Source organism: Propithecus coquereli, unplaced genomic scaffold (assembly GCF_000956105.1).
Source record: "Propithecus coquereli isolate 6110/MARCELLA unplaced genomic scaffold, Pcoq_1.0 Scaffold171, whole genome shotgun sequence".
Lineage (NCBI taxonomy): Eukaryota > Metazoa > Chordata > Mammalia > Primates > Indriidae > Propithecus > Propithecus coquereli.
Window position 1 is genome coordinate 946,479 of NW_012141747.1, and position 16,587 is coordinate 963,065.

General features: G+C 38.5%; 1 protein-coding gene across 2 annotated transcripts in view; it reads left to right on the forward strand.

Moving 5' to 3' along the window:
- Positions 1 to 14,652: 14,652 nt before the first annotated feature.
- Positions 14,653 to 16,587, forward strand: part of MFSD9 (major facilitator superfamily domain containing 9) — a 16,004-nt gene continuing 14,069 nt past the window's right edge. For both annotated transcript variants that reach the window (XM_012642006.1, XM_012642007.1), the window contains exon 1: positions 14,653 to 14,887. In XM_012642006.1, the coding sequence (XP_012497460.1) occupies positions 14,723 to 14,887 (165 nt within the window). In that variant the 5' untranslated portion in view covers positions 14,653 to 14,722. The remainder of the gene's footprint in view (positions 14,888 to 16,587) is intronic.

The window sequence follows — 16,587 nt, forward strand, 5'->3', positions numbered from 1 at the left end:
TGTCTCAAAAAAACCAAAAAACAAAAAAAGATCTACAGAGGTTGCCAAATGTTCCCTTTGGGAACCACTTGCTGTATGGGATCATTACAAAATTCCCTCCTCCACAGTCTGAGAGTGAATGAGCTTAAGTGGCACTTATCCCTGCACCAAAATTCAAATTCACCCAAGTTTTTATTTATTCACGCATTGGATACCTGCAAAGACCACTAAGAATCCCTGCTAGTCTTTAATTTCATGAGGTTTTGACTGTCTGACATTTGGAAGAATGTTCTATTATGGCAAATCAGGAGGATGGACAAAAGAAAAAAACAGAAGATTTTGGAAGGGAGCACTTCTGCTTCAAGGAAGACTTGGATGGCAGAATTTCCTTAAGACAGAGCAACATCAACAGAGAAAAGACGTACATGTGACTGTCCAATGACAACCGTGGGAGACACATACAAGTTGGTCTGTTTCATTTTTCAAACTTCATGCATATGATGGTAAATTCTGGTAAGGTCACTAAAGCTTCCATGGTGCCACTTTATATTGAACACTGAATTTTTAAAATGTGTTAGCAGAAATACTTATTCTGCTTTCACTAGTAGAAAAATATGCAGAAACATGTTTCAAACCAGAAAATGAAACATTGTGGAATTGAAAGTGAATTTGTGCAAGTAGCATACTAATTAGATAAAATTTGATTCCTTTTCATTTTTGAGGTATTAGGTAGCTATCTTTTTCTGCTTCATTTTTTAAAACAAATGTTTATTTATTATAAATTAATTAACATGATCACTAGATAGAAAACCGGGAAATATGCAAATAAAGAAAATACAAGTCCATGTAATCTCACCACCTAGATATAATCACTGGAAATATTTTGATGTATGATTTCTCATTCCTTGCAGCATGCATACATATACACATCTAATTGTTTTGTGTGTAGGATAGGAAGCAAATATTTGTATTTTTTACATAGAAATTAGAACTAATGTTGAAATTTTACAGAGGCAGTTTGTGTTTTAAACACTATATTGTCATGCAAATAGAAAATGGTCTCGCTTTGAACAGGACGGAATTCATTCCTTGTGAAATATGCATATATATGTACACATATACATAAATGCTGTTTTATACACAATTATGAAATTTCATGTTTTCAAAATAGTTTCATAACAGATGATTGGTTTGAGGTTTTCTTTAAGGCACCTTTTTTGAGATATGATTCATATACCATAAAATTATCCCAATTAAAGTGTATAGGTCAATGATATTTAGTATATTAGAGTTTTGTGGCCATCGCCATAATCTATTTTTAGAACATTTTCATCACCTCAGTTAGAAATTTCCTGTTATTGGTCACTCCATACTCCTATTCCACTCCAGCCCCTGGCAACCACTAATCTACTTTCCAACTCTGTGGATTTGCCTATTCTGTATATTTCATATAAATGGAATAATTCAACATGTGGTCTTTTGTGACTGGCTTCTCTCCACTTAGCATAATGTTTTTGAACTTATCTATGTTGTAGAATGTGTCAGTACTTCATTTTTTCTTATTACAGTACAATATTTCACTATATTTATATACTGCTTTTAAACTATTACAAATAATGTTGGTATTTCTAAAGCAAAAATATTCTCATTCTGCTTTTTAGAAAATAAGTTCAGGATCTTAAGTTGTAAACCAAAGTGAGATAATCAAGGGTAAAAAGTTTTAATTCTTTGAAACACGTCCAATTTGGGGCACTAAATTTATTTCTTTAAAATGCATAAATCCAAGAATCTGGTCCATTTATTGTGATAAATTTCACCAGCAGCCTTGGATTTGTGTCACCCATTATTTATTTTAGAGTCATCCTTGAAAAAGTAGATCACTTGAAATTACATTCTTCCTTTACAACTCTAAGAGTGGTGGACAATCAAAGCTTCAATAACTGGGGAGATGATTTAAGACCAATCTTAATGAAAGACCAAAAGGAAGCCTGAGTTGGAATTAATGTAAATTCTTCTCAGATAATGTCATTTTTATGTTTTTAGTTTAATTTGAGAATTCAAATAAAAAAGAAAAGAAGACAGAGAACAAAGATGAGAGGTAAGTCCCTGTTTCACTTAGGAGGTCAAAGCACTTAAAATATTAATCCTTCTTTAGAACATTGCTAACATCTTACATCAGGAAAATGGAGGCAGATTGCAATTAAGGATTTTGTTTTATTTGTTTGCTTGTTTTTAGTCCTAGTAAAAGTCAGCCTGGACTGACAAATAGAATTCAAGCTATTGACAAATGATAACTTTTATAGGATGCCTAGCATAGGACCCACCACATTGTAGATAATGTATTAAAAAGTTATTCCATACCCCTTTTCTGCTCTAACATGAGTACTTCCCCAATTCTCTTTAAATAAAAACAGATGCTTTATCACGTTGACTTAGAATAATATACATAGTACACAGCAACAGATTAGGAGCAGAGAGATCAATGACAGTAGCTGAAAGAGATAGACCCAGAACCTAGAGAACCCAGCTGGTCGAGGGTATTTAATTGAGGGGCAAACTGTCTGCAGAAAACTATTGCTATCACCTGGATTTTCCAGTTTCCTTGACATTGGATTGGAGCTATATGTCTGGATTCTGGTTATTTGTGAAGACACGACAAGTTACTTCCAGTCCAAGGATTTTGAGAATGGGTGGGATTTATTTATCTCTCATATTGCCCCTAAAGGCAATGATGAAGACCAAGTATGAAGACAGGAGAGCTACAAAATGGAGAGACATGGATCCCTGAGTTACCAGAGGGAAGAAAGCTACCTGAGAGAGTTACCTGACCCTCCTAGGGTGTTACATGAGCAATCAAAAAGCTTTCTATCTTGACTCACTAAGGCTTTAGGAGTTGATTTGAATTGTGGCAGAAGAGCTAGCCTGTTCTGAAAAATGCATTGCCCATCTCAAAAGCCCTTGAAGACTCATATTATTCCAACACAGAATACTTATCAAAATTCCTAATAATGACACTGTCAGATGTTTGAGATGTTTAAGACTACAAGGACCCTGTCACAGCTAAAGCTGTCTATACAAATCCCTCCAGACTCAAAAGGACATCTGGGGCTGTTTTTTGTTTGTTTTGTTTTTGTCTTTTTTGGGGTGCCAGGCACCAAGGATCCCCATTTTTTACTTTCCCTTAGGCTCTACATTTCATGTTTACATGGTAACTCAACTCAACATGGAAAGACCACTTTTCCACCTACCATATACCTGCCTGACTCTAACCACTGCCCGGAGACTCCTGTTGTCATAACCTCTGCCACCATATTTAACAACTTGGAGATTACCATTCTGGGTTAGACATGAGTTTAATATGCACGTTCCTTGCTCATTAATATTTGGATAGTGATGATTCTTATACTTAAAACACTACTCAAAGATGTAGAATTAGTTGGATCTCCATTACTTTCTACATCTCTTATAACTGCAGCTCTACAGATTATGACACTATCCCTGGCAAAGTCAGTTTCCAAAAAGACTAGATAAACATGCACCCTTACACTGAAGGACTAGCAGAAAGGAAGTTGTGCTCACCTCTAACCTACACACACACACACACACACACACACACACACACACACACACGTGTGTATAAAACTATGTACTTTCCTATATAGCATGTTGAGCTTTCAACAAAATACTACAAGACATACAAAAAGCAAGAAAATATCAGGGTCTGAGTTCCACTTGCAGGATGGCAGCTTGAGAGCTCCATGGACCCACTCCCCAGTGAAACAAGTATAACTGGTGAAAAGTATTTAAAATATCCAACCATTTAAAGTCTAAGGAAATGGTCTTAAAGGTATATAGCAAATGACAAAATATTTATTAAAGAAAATCCACTAAGTATTCATTAGAACAGCAAGACTCTGTGATTCAAGCAAGGGCCCAATCCCTCCTTCACAAAATATATAAAAACTAAGTCAAAGGGGATCTGAAGCTGAAATTTAAGGGCTAAAATTATGAAATTCTTAAAAGAAATCATAGGAATAATTCTTCATGGCCATGGGTTAGGTGATGGTTTCTTTGATATCATAGTAAGAGCACAAGCAACAAAATAAAGCATAGCTACACTGGAAACCATCAAAATTTAAAACTTTTGTGCATCAAAGAACACTACCAAGAAAATATAACCCATAGAATGGGAGAAAGTGTTTACAAATCATATACCTCATAAGAAACTTGTATATTAAATATGTAAAGAACTCTTAGAGTTCAATAACAAAAAGAATAAAAAACAATTAAAACTGAGCAAACTATCTAGACCAATATCTCTCCAAACAAGATGTACAAATGGCTAATAAACACATTAAAAAGATTCAACATTATTAGCCATCAGATAAATATAAATCAAAACAATAATGGAATACCACCTCATAAACACTAGAATGTGCTACAATCCAATTACAGATAATAAAAAGTAGTGGTGAGGATGTGGAGAAATTAGAACTCCCATACACTACTTGTGGGAATGTGAAATGATGCAGCCAATTTGGAAAACAGTTTGACAGTTCCTCAAATGTTTAAACATAGAAGTACCATCAACCCAGTAATCCTAGGTCAAGAAAAATGAAAACATATATTCACACAAAAACTTGTGCACAAATGTTCATAGAAGCATTATTCATAATATGTCCAAATTAGAACCAATCCAATGTCCATCAATTGATGAATGGATAAATGAAATATGGTATAACCATTAAATGGAATGTTATTTGACATACTTGCTACAATATAGATGAACCTTGAAATTATCATGCTAAGAAAAAGAAGCCAATCACAAGGGAACATATATTGTCTGATTCCATTTATATGAAATATACAGAATAAGCAAATATGAAGAGATGGGAAGTATATTAGTTGTTGCCTAGGGCTGAGGGGGTTTGGGGATTTGGAAGGTGATAAATAAAATGTATAGGGTTTTTCCTGGAGGGTGATTAAAATATTCTAAAATCATGGTGATAGTTGCATAACTTTGTAAATATACTGAAAGACATTAAATTTTATGTGTTAAATAGGTAAATTAGATAGTACATGAATTATACTTCAATAATGCTAGAGAGAGAGAGTGAGAGAGGGAGAAAACATTCTGAAGAGACTAAGTAATCACTACATGCAAATCCACATATGACACAGGTGATGAAACTATCACACGATGACATTAATATAACTATGATTAATATGTTGGAGACTACAATGGAAAAGGTAAACAAGATGCAAGACCAGATAGGTATCATCAGCATAGGATGGAAACTATAAGGAGACTCAAATGCAAATTCTAGACATTGAAACCAAGTAATAGAGATGAATATTGCCTTTGACATTTTCATCATCAGACTCAACACAGCCAAGGAAAGAGTTGGTGAACTTGAAGAGAGATCAAAAGAAATGATCTAAAATAAAATTCAAAAGGAAAAAAAAGTGTGAGAGAAAAACAGAATATACCATCCAAGATCTGTTGAGCAACAGCAAATGGTCTAATGTATGTGTTAATGGAGTTCCAGAATTAGAAGATGGAGAAAACGGGACAGAATAAATACTTGAAGATATAATGGCTGAGAATTTTTCTAAATTACAGACAGCCACCAGGTGGCAGAGCCAAGAAACTCAGAAAATACCAAGTAGGATTAATATTAAAATAGAAAAAAAATACGCATGTAGACATCTCATATTCAAAATGCTAAAACTCAAAGAAATCAAATAAAATTTTAAAGGCAATCAGAGAAAAAAGGCAAATTACTTACAGAATAACAATAAAAGAAAGGAAGAAGTAAAATTATCCTTGTTTGCAGATGATATGATCTTATATTTAGAGAAACCTAAAGACATCACCGTAAAACTATTAAAATTGATAAACAAATTCAGTAAAGTTCCAGGATATAAAATCAACATACAAAAATCAATAGCATTTCTATATGCCAACAGTGAACAATCTGAAAAAGAAATCAAGAAAGTAATCCCGTTTACAATAGCTACAAATAAAACAAAATACTTGGGAATTAACTTAGCCAAAGAAGTGAAAGATTTCTACAATGAAAACTATAAAAAATTAATGAAAGAAATTTAAGAGGACACACACAAAAATGGATATACCATTCTCATGGATTAGAAGAATCAATATTATTAAAATGTCAGTACTATCCAAAGCAATCTACAGATTCATTGCAAAATATCAATGACATTCACAGAAATAGAAAAAATAATCCTAAAGTTTATATAGAATCACAAAAACCCGGAATAGCCAAAGCCATCTTGAGCGAAAAGAACAAAACTAGAAGAATCACAGTACCTGACTTCAAATTACACTACAGAGCTGTAGTAACCAAAACAACATGTTACTGGCATAAAAACAAGCACACAGACAAATGGAACAGAATAGAGAATCCAGAAATAAATGTGCACATCTACAGTGAACTCATTTTCAACAAAGGTGCCAAGAACATACTTTGGGGAAAGGACAATCTCTTCAATAAATGGTGCTAGAAAAAATGGATATCCATATGCGGAAGAATCAAACTAGAGCTCTATCTTTTACCATATACAAAACATGGATTAAAGACTTAAATCTAAGACCTGAAAATATGAGACTACTAAAAGAAAACACTGGGGAAACTCTCCAGGACATTGGTCTGGGCCAGAGCAAAAATGGACAAATGGGATCACATCAAGCTAAAAAGCTTCTCCACAGCAAAGGAAACAATCAATAAAATGATGAAACAACCCATTGAATGGGAGAAAATATTTGCAAATTACTCATCTGATAATGGCTTAATAACTAGAATATATAAGAAGCTCCAACAACTCAATAGGAAAAAATCAAATAGTCTGATTAGAAAATGGGCAAAAGATCCAAATAAACATTTCTCAAAAGAAGACATATGAATGGCCAACAGGTATAACGAAAAAATGTTCAACATCACTAGTCATCAGAGAAATGCAAATCAAAACTACAATGAGATATCATCTCAGCCAGTTAAAATGGCTTTTATCAAAAGACAGGCAATAATGAATGCTGGCGAGAATGTGGAGAAAGGAGAACTCTCCCACACTGTTTGTGGGAATGTAATTAGTGCAACCACTATAGAGAATGGTATGGACATTCCTCAAAAAATTCTAAAAATAGAACTACCATATGACCCAGATATTCCACTGCTAGATATATATCCAAAGGAAAGGAAATCAGCATATTGAAAAGATATCTACACTCTCATGTTTATTGCAGCATTATTCACAATAGCCAAGATTTGCTATCACCGTAAGTGTCCATCAATGGATAAAGAAAATGTGGCACATATACACACAATGGAATATTATTCAGTCATAAAAAGAATGAAATCCTGTCATTTGTCACAACGTGGATGGGACTGGGAGAACATTATGTTGAGTGAAATAAGTCCAGCACAGAGAGACAAATTTTGCATGTTCTCATTCATATGTGAGAGCTAAAAATTAAAGCAATTGATCTCATGGAGACAGAAAGTAGAATGATGGTTACCAGAGCTGGAAAGGATACTAGGGAGGGGGTGGTGATGGTTAATGGGTACAAGATATAGTTAAATAAAATGAACAATATTTTATAGCATGACAAAATGACTGTAGTCAACAGTAAGTCATAGCATACTTTAAAATAACTGAAAGAATGGAATTGGAATGTTCCTAACACAAAGAAATGAAAAATGCTTAAGATGATGGATACCCCAATTCCCCTGATTTGATTATTACACATTGCATGCCTGTATCAAAACATCACATGTACCCCATAAATATATAACATTTATATACCCATAATTTTTTAATTTTTAAAAATGAATAATGGTTATAGGATATTTCTTATCAGAAAACATGCAAGAAGGAAGATGATGAATAAAATATTTCAAGGACTAGAGGAAAAGAAAACACACACCAATCAAGAATTCTCTACACTTCAAAAATGCAGTAGAAATCAAAATTAATTAAGTATTTTGGTCAAAAGTTGTTTTGTGTTTTATTTCCCTGAGTCTATGACTTGATGAATCAAAACCTTTATGCTGAATCGAAAATGTATACAGTTTCAACAGAGATATGGATTAGAGAATAAAATGAAAAATTTACATTTAAAGTATCTTCTCAATGGCAGAATAAGTGTTTTCATTACTTTTGCTTCTTCTAGACATAAAAGTGCATAATCTTATTTCACAATTGATAGTCCATTTCTACTGTCTTACTAGGATATCAGATAAGAATGATAAGCTTGATGAAATAACATTATTAGATACTGGAATTCTCAGAAGAACTTGTCAATCCAAGTAAGAGAATTAATATCAATAAAATAGTCTATCTTTGCTACCACTGCTACTTTGTTCATGGGCCTATTAAAGAAGCACTGTGTGGGTGGTGACATCCAAAGAGCACATAATTTTGTCCACCTGATCATTAAGAGTCTCCTCTGCAGTGGAAACCCACTGGTGGGCATCCGCATAGGACAAAAATATCTTTTACATTTTGTACTCCTTTGAGATATCCATACAAGTACTTCTTCTTTAGATTTTCTTGTCACTATGTCACTAATCTTTTCCATCCAACCTGTTAGAAACTGTCCATGAATAGCATGGTTTTTTGTTTCATTTTGTTTTGTTTTTTGGCCAACGCTCATTTCAGACAAAGTGGGCAACAAAATTGCCACTTTAAGTTCACCAACTGGGAATATTTTCCTTCACCGCTATCCTTTAGAGTCATCCCGTGCATAGAACTATCGTACTACTGATGTCCACTTTCAGGTGGCATCAGAATATCATGCAAACATATCTATAACTTAGGCTCAAGTGTTTTTCTTCTTCAATCAACTGATTGCAAGGAATGCCCCAGGAAGCCATAGGTATGAATGGAGACAAGGCAATGCAAGAGATTTTATTGCTGAAGGACTCTGAGGCAAGTCATTCTAAACTAGCCCAAAATTGATTTTCTGTTCGGCAATGCAGACATACAACCTTATGTCTAGGTGGGTGTGGTGGGCTGAAAAATGGCCCTTCAAAAGATATCTATGCCCAATCCCTAGAACCTGGGAGTGTTACTTTATATGGGAAAAATTAAAGGTTGTTTTTGTTATATTTGTTTTTCCAAATATTTATGGACAAAAGTTAAGGATCAAGAAATTGAGGGATTATCCTCACGTGCCCTAACTAAAATTACAAGTATCTTTAAAATATGGAGACAGAGGGAGATTTGACACATACATAAAAGAGAAGGCAATGTGAAGACAAAGACAAGGCAGAGAGCGATTTGAAGACACTAGCCTTGAAGATGGCAGTGACGTGGCTTCAAGCCAAGGAATGCCGGCCATCATCAGAAGCTGGAAAAGGCAAGAAATGGATTCTCCCCTAGAGCCTCCAGAAGAGCACAGCCCTACTAACACCTTAATTTTGACCCAGTGATACTGATTTCAGGCTTCTGGCTGCTAAATACTATAAAAGAATAATTTTTGTTGTTTTCAACTGACAAGTTTATGATGATTTGTTACTGCAGCTATAGGAAACTAATATAGTGGGTCAGATAACACCAAGTTGATGACGGAAAACTCAGACCACATGTCCACTTCGTGTCCTATAGTTAGTTGAGGTCCAGGAGCAAGCCAGAAGCTTCAAAAGAATAATAGATATCTGCTAAAGAGGGCATATATTTGCTGCAATGGCTTAGAGATCTGTGCTGTGATTTTCCTACTGGGGCTTTCCCAAGGCAGCATCCCTCCCTGCCACAGACATTATGAGGATCACTGGATATGCAGAATGATAAGGCCCAATTAGTGAAGCACCTCTTACACAGCCACCAGAACTTACTGCAGAGTCTTCTCCTACTCTGTTCCCCACTTGAAGTTGGCAGACTTACAGACTTGAAGTAGCACACTCAGTTGTGACATATGTTGCCTCCAATACCCAAAAGGGCCTGCCAAGAATTGTGCCTCTTCTTTCATGGTAGGTGGTAAGAGATAAAGTAACCCATATTTGCCCTGGAGGTGATAACTTTACCTGCTCAGACCACTGAACCAACAGAAGCTTCAATGTAGAGAGCCCCACATTTTGTGGGGTTTATCTCCTATACTCCAATTTGCATATATTGTACTAAGTTACTTAGAGTACTTATTATATCCTGCATATCAGATCCATTCAGTACAAAGTTGTTAATGTAGAGGACAAATGGGATGTTACATGGAATGTCAAAATAATGAAGATCTCTGTGAACTATGTTATTATGGCAAGAGGCAGAAGAACTGACATAGCCCTGAGGCAAAACTCTGAATCTGCACTGCTGATACTGTGAAGTGAAAGCAAATTGCTTTTCTCAATTTGTCCCTATAAATATTTATGGACGAAAAAAGCATTAGCCAGGACAGTAGCTGATTATCAAGTACCAGGGGCCATGTTGGTTTCTTCCAGTAAAGGTATCTCTGGGACATCAGCTGCAATTGGAGTCATCACCTGACCATGTTTATGATAGTACATAGTCATTCTCCATGATTCATCTGATTTCTTCACATGCCAAACAGGTGAGTTGAATGGGGATGTGATAGGTATGACCACTTTTGTTTCTTTTAAGCCTTTTATGATAACTTTATCTCTTTTATTCCCCCAGGAAGGAAGTATTGCTTTTGTTTTACTATCTTGGTTAGAAAGTTCTAGGGGCTCCCATTTACCCTTTTCTGCCATAAAGGAACTCACCTATAAGTCAGAGAGCTAATGTGTGAATACTGTCAGTTGTTTAGTATACTATTCTAGTTACATGTACAGGAACTGAGGACATCCATTGATCAACTGAACCCACTCTGAGTCAAACTTGAGATAAGATTCCATTTATTACCTGACTACTCTTAAGTTCTTACACAAAAAAAAGAGTTAACATAGCAGACCTTACTGTTATCCTTTAAAAGCTCTTCTTAAAATATTGCCCCTTGGCTGGTGTCTGGAAACTCAGATTTAAGGAGTATTCCCACCACCCTAACTTGTAAGAGCGACTCACTGTGCCTAAACTGTATGTACAAACAACATGGTTTATGCTAAATGCCTGCTTTCTCTCAGGGAGTCTGGTGTTTTGACAGGTGCTAAATAGAGAAGGGCCTATATAAATCCCCCTCCCCGCCCTACCACACACACACACACACACACACACACACACACACACACACAAACATGGGCACTAAATCTCTAGTGAACTTCCATGGTAGATAATATTTTAATATTTCACATGTGTTATCACAACTTATTGCTGGAGGAATTAATCATGTCCTATGTGATTTTACTGGGAGAAGACTTTTAGAATCTTGTGCCTGTTTTCCTTCAGACTGTACACCATGATTGATCTTATTTTGTATCTTTTTCCTATAATAAATCTTAACCACAAGTATGACTATTTGCTGCATTCTGTGAGTCCTCCTAATAATTAATTGAATCTAGGGGGTGTGGTCTTGGAGACTCTCAATACAGCTCTACTTTGACTTGTGGGACACACGTAGTATTTTGGGTCTTGAAGAATTAGTGTAAATTGAGAGCCAGTGTCCAGTAATCTCCCAAAGAACTGGATATTCCCTTTTTTGCTATATACAGTCACTCAAGTAAATGGCTACAGTTTCCTTAGGGGCAAGCTTGGAGGAAGATTTATGGTACGTATCCATGTGAATGCTACAAGATTCTTCCTTGAGGTTACCCGGACTTCCCTTCAATCAAGGGGCTCTGTTTGTCAATTGAAATAGGTCTAGTAATTGAGCAAGACGCTGTGATTCTCTTGATTAGTGGTGAATCAAGTCAGGGTTTTGGGTACCAGATCTACAATCTGTTCTGTTACATAACTTAAGCAATATCCTGGTAGGCTTTCTATTTCATTCCGGGGGATATGACAGTCAATTAGCCATAGTCTATGATCCCTGTAGGCTAAGGTATTCTGATTATTGGTTACTGGTGCATTGTTGATGCTCTTAACAGTAAATGTGTCCACCTTATCTTTGAAGTTTAAATGCTCTGACCTAACCTTTGATAATCTGGGAATCTCATCCTCCTTTAAATCAGAGAACTCATCTCAATGGTGGTATCCCACATGGCTAGATCTGGTCTACAAAAGAGAGCAATCACAAATCTTTTCAGGAATGTAAGTGCATCTCCCACTAACATATTCCTCAATATGGAATAGTGAAGGGAGTGTTTTCTGGGCTTTTTTGTGGAATATATTTGGAGATTAGGATTGTAGGTCATACACGGTAAATCCACTCTGACATTCTTGCCAAGATTTTGGATTCCCTTCTCCACATTTTGCCAGAAAACTTCTGGCATCCAAACTTCATTAAATATAGGCCACCTTTGAGTTCAAGTTTCAGTCAACCAACCAAGTAAACTATTAGACCTACCTCCAGCTACACAAGCTAACATATTACATCCAGAATCTCTAGTAAATTCTTCCATATCTGTGAGTTCTGTCTAATTTAGTGTTATATTTTTCCCTTCTTGATCGAACATTCTTAAAGACCTCCCCGCCATGTGTTCAAAAGTTTTCTGTTTATTCTGTATTAACAGAGTCTTCCAGTTCTTTTGGGGTGTAAGCAATTTCCTCCCAGGTCATCATTATATCTGTCCCTCGAAGCCTGCTGAGATTTCACCCTAGTTATGTATTTAGTGGCCAAAGTGGAGGGTTTTGATGGGTCTTGAGGTGCATGGGCATCCTTCAAGGCCCCTTTCCCAAATGAGTTAATCACAAAATTTCAAGCACAGGAGGGCTAGTTTCCTCAGATACAGGAGAGCAAATTAGTTCTATTGGCAAAAAAGGATCAGAGTGACTTGGGGGTTCAAGATTGTCTATTTCTTCTAGATTTAATCATATGTCTCCATTCTAAGTCTCAGTATCCCATTCTTTCCTAAACAGTTCCCTGACTTTCGCATGGGAAACTTTGCAAGATGGAATTCAACAGATATCAGAATTCGGCAACCTGAAAAATTAAATTGAAATTTTGAGCAAACTCTCAGTAAAGTGTCAGACTTTTCTGGATAACAGAGTGAAAAAGCAGTAAGTAATGAAATAGGTTTCTGAAGAAAAGAAGGACTACTAATCACAGTTAATGTTTATTAAGTACTTACCATATGTCAGGTACTTTGCTAAGTAATTTAAAGACATTATTTGAGGCCACACATCCGCTTGATTCCTTTCATTGCACTCAGAATAAGGTGCCAAAGTTCTGTCATGAACTTCTGCTCCTAAATGATTTGCATCCCTGTCTTCCTCTCGGACTTCTCAATTTGTTTAGAAAGCTTCAGCCCACACATCTTCTTCCAATTCTTCTATGCCTACATATCACCTCCTCTAAACTGCCTTTTTTAAGTAGCTCTTTCCCACCTCATTAGTCTCCACATCAAGACCTTGCCTCCTTATATCATTTGTCATGATATTAATTTACTTATTGTGTGCTTTTATTTCTTTATTGGATATTATTTTTTATTTATCATGTTTATTTATTGTGTGCTTATTATTATTACTCCATGAGACCGTAACCTCAACTCAGGCAGAGATCATCTCTGGCTTGTTCACATTGCACAGTGTTGGGGCTCAGAAAACAACAGCCCAAAATCAAAGCCTAAGAAGCAAAAGCTTTTCTCTAACCTTCTGTTATTGTCCTGCCTCCCAGTCCCATTCTCCCCGAAGGCTAGCCATAGAAACTGGAACTCCTCTTCCCTAAGACAGGTCACAGAAAACAGAACTCCTTTGGCCCGGAAGGACAGTCATAAAACCTAAAAAAATATTACTCTTTCTCTCTGCCTTGCTGTGCAAAAACTGGCAATAAAGAAATTATCTGATCTACCTTGCTTGACTGTAGGTCATAAAACCCTCATTTCAGAAAGGGCCCTGCCTTGCACCCAGAAAGGAGGAATGCATGCTCAGAGAGGCCAAGAAAAATCTAGGCAGACAGGCTTTGTTCGGTTTCCCTACTCAGTCTATTAGCATTAGATCATACCCATTTTGTCCAATCATATTTCTACACATACTTTGTTGACCCCAACCATAAAAATGGACAGTTTCCCCTGTATCTTTGGGTCTTCATTCTGAAGCCTCCCATGTATACATGTTAAGTAAATTTGTCTGCCTTTTCTACAATTAATCTTTCTTTTGCAAATTGATTTTTCCGTGGACCTTCAGAAGGGCAAGTTCCTTGGTGCTTCCAACTCCGGAGAAAGTAATCAATAGGTTTATGTAAAATCCCCACAACTCTAGACATTGGCCTCCATTACTTCCCCCCATTTTTCAAATAGGCAAATGGAAGCCTGGAGAGCCACATTAACTTATACCAAGTCTGTCACAGCCAACTTGTGGCGAGAGTCTGTGACTTTTCAACCTGGAGTTGGTCACCACTGGGAGGTGAAGCTCATCACAATTCCCTCTCACCCTCCAGGGACAAAGGCAGCGGGGATTTTACCCAGAGGGAACACAAAGCATCACCATTATCATCACAAAACCGGTTGCCTGCCTACGACGCTGGGCTTGTGGACTGCCCTGTCCCTGCCCCATCCAACCCACCCAACCCCATCCGGGATCCGTCCTCGCACCGCCAAACCGCCCAGCCGCCGAGCGGCCACCCCGCAGCGCTCCCTCTGCGCAGGCGCGCGCCGCCGGCTTCCGCTCCGGGTGGGGCTGGCGCGCCGAGGCCGGGCGGGCGGCTGCTTCGGCGTCCGCGACCCCCGCCAGCGCGGGTATGGAGCCCGAGGGTCGCCGCGGCCTGGGCTCGGCCCCGGGGCTGGCCTTGACGACCCCGGAGTCGGAGCAGAAGCGGAGGACAGAAGCCAAGGCGGGGGCTGCCGGCCCCAGTGCAGTCCGAGCCCGCCGCTTCCTGCTCTGTCTCTACCTGGTGGGCTTCTTGGTGAGTGCGGAGGCTGGGGCTGGGGGCCGAGTGCTGACTCCTGCGGGCTTGGGACCCAGGCGGGGCGCTTTTTCTTGGGACTCCCGGAGCCTCGTAAAGCCCAGCTAGGGCTGGGACCCTGCGGTCCGCCTGGTCGGTGCCTCTGTCCCCATCACTCCTTTCACTCTGCACCTGGCCACAGCGCCTTATCGCCCAGCGCGCTGGCACCTGGGCTCAGTTTCGCCTCCCCTGCGGCTCCCTGCGGTTTAAGAGGCCTTGACACCAGCTTAATGTGTGACTCCTTGTGACCCAGGTGTTAAATGCTGTGGCAGGTGCAGCGGTTGCAGGGCGGAGAACGGGCTTGGGCAAGCTTGGGAAAGCCCAGCTACTGCAGTGGCTGCTTGGCACGGTAGGACACACAGGCCCTTTGCTCAGAATGGGTCGTGACGAGCCCACTTGGACAGAATTAGGCACATTTGTTTAGGGTTCTTGGTTGGCTTGAATGTTTAAAAATGCAAATTGGAGTGAATCGTACATATCCGCCTTTCGATGAAACTGTGTATATTGCACAACACAGGTTTGGTTTCGTCATGATTTGTGTGCATGTCCTGGTTTGGCCCCTAAATAGTAATTTCCCGGATGGAATGGAAAGTTAAGAAATCTGACTCATGGAATTTCTGAATACCTACCATATGGTAGGTGCTGTGGAGCTCCAATATTGTAATACACAGTTCTGCCACTGAAGAACATACCATCTTACTAGTAAGTTTATATTGGTAGATCTGGGCCATTATCTACAGAAACCCTAGATTCACCCCCTTACTCCTCCCTTTCCAAGTCTAGGCCTGGTCCAGTAGCCTTGGTTGTGGGTCCAGTTTACGACCGACCTAGAATAAGAGTCCAGTAGTATTTTCCCTTTGCTGGGACTGTATCTTGAGGGTAAATGAAGTGTCAATGGAGAAGGCTGCCTTCTGGGGCCTTGAAGGTAGTGTCAGGTGGCACTGGGCCCTGGTAAAAAGGACTCATTGTTTTCTGCCCAGATGCAGTTTCAGACCACCACTTCTCCCCAGTCTGCTGCTTTGCTAGAGTTAAGAGTTAGGATGCTGAGCCATGTTTAGGTAGGACAGGAGCAGAGAGGCAGTCTCCATCCCTCCTCCTGCATGCAAGGTGTCCAACAGTCAGTAAAGGTTCTATGCTAAATTAATAGTTAAGACCATAATGAAAGCATATTCAGCAAATTGCTGTAAACACAGAACCATGAGACACTCAGGGAGGGTGGCTTTTTAGAGAGGATCTCTTCCTCCAGTTCTCATTGCAGGCCCCACCCTCAGGCTTCATGCCTTTGGCTTCAGGATCTGACACTCCTTCTGACCCCTGTCCCTTTACTCTCTATTATTTCAGTCTCAGGATGCAGGTGCCTCTTCTCCTTTCCAGTCAATTTCACCTAGAATTCAAAACCAGCGAGTGTGGGTAGTTCTTCAGACTTGGAAAGGGAGTTGGCTGCCATCCACCCTCTGGTACATGTAGACCCCAAGCTGCCCTACCTCAGAAGGTATTTGGATTGGTTTTGCCAGATGAAAAAATTCTAGCCCTTACCTGGAAAGTCCAGAGTAGGGTTCAGAGAGTTTGGAAACTGACATGACCTAGAATTCAAAATAGTTTGAGTTTTACAATAAAACAAAGCAATTCACAGATCATTTATTATGGCCAGCCTTCCAGTA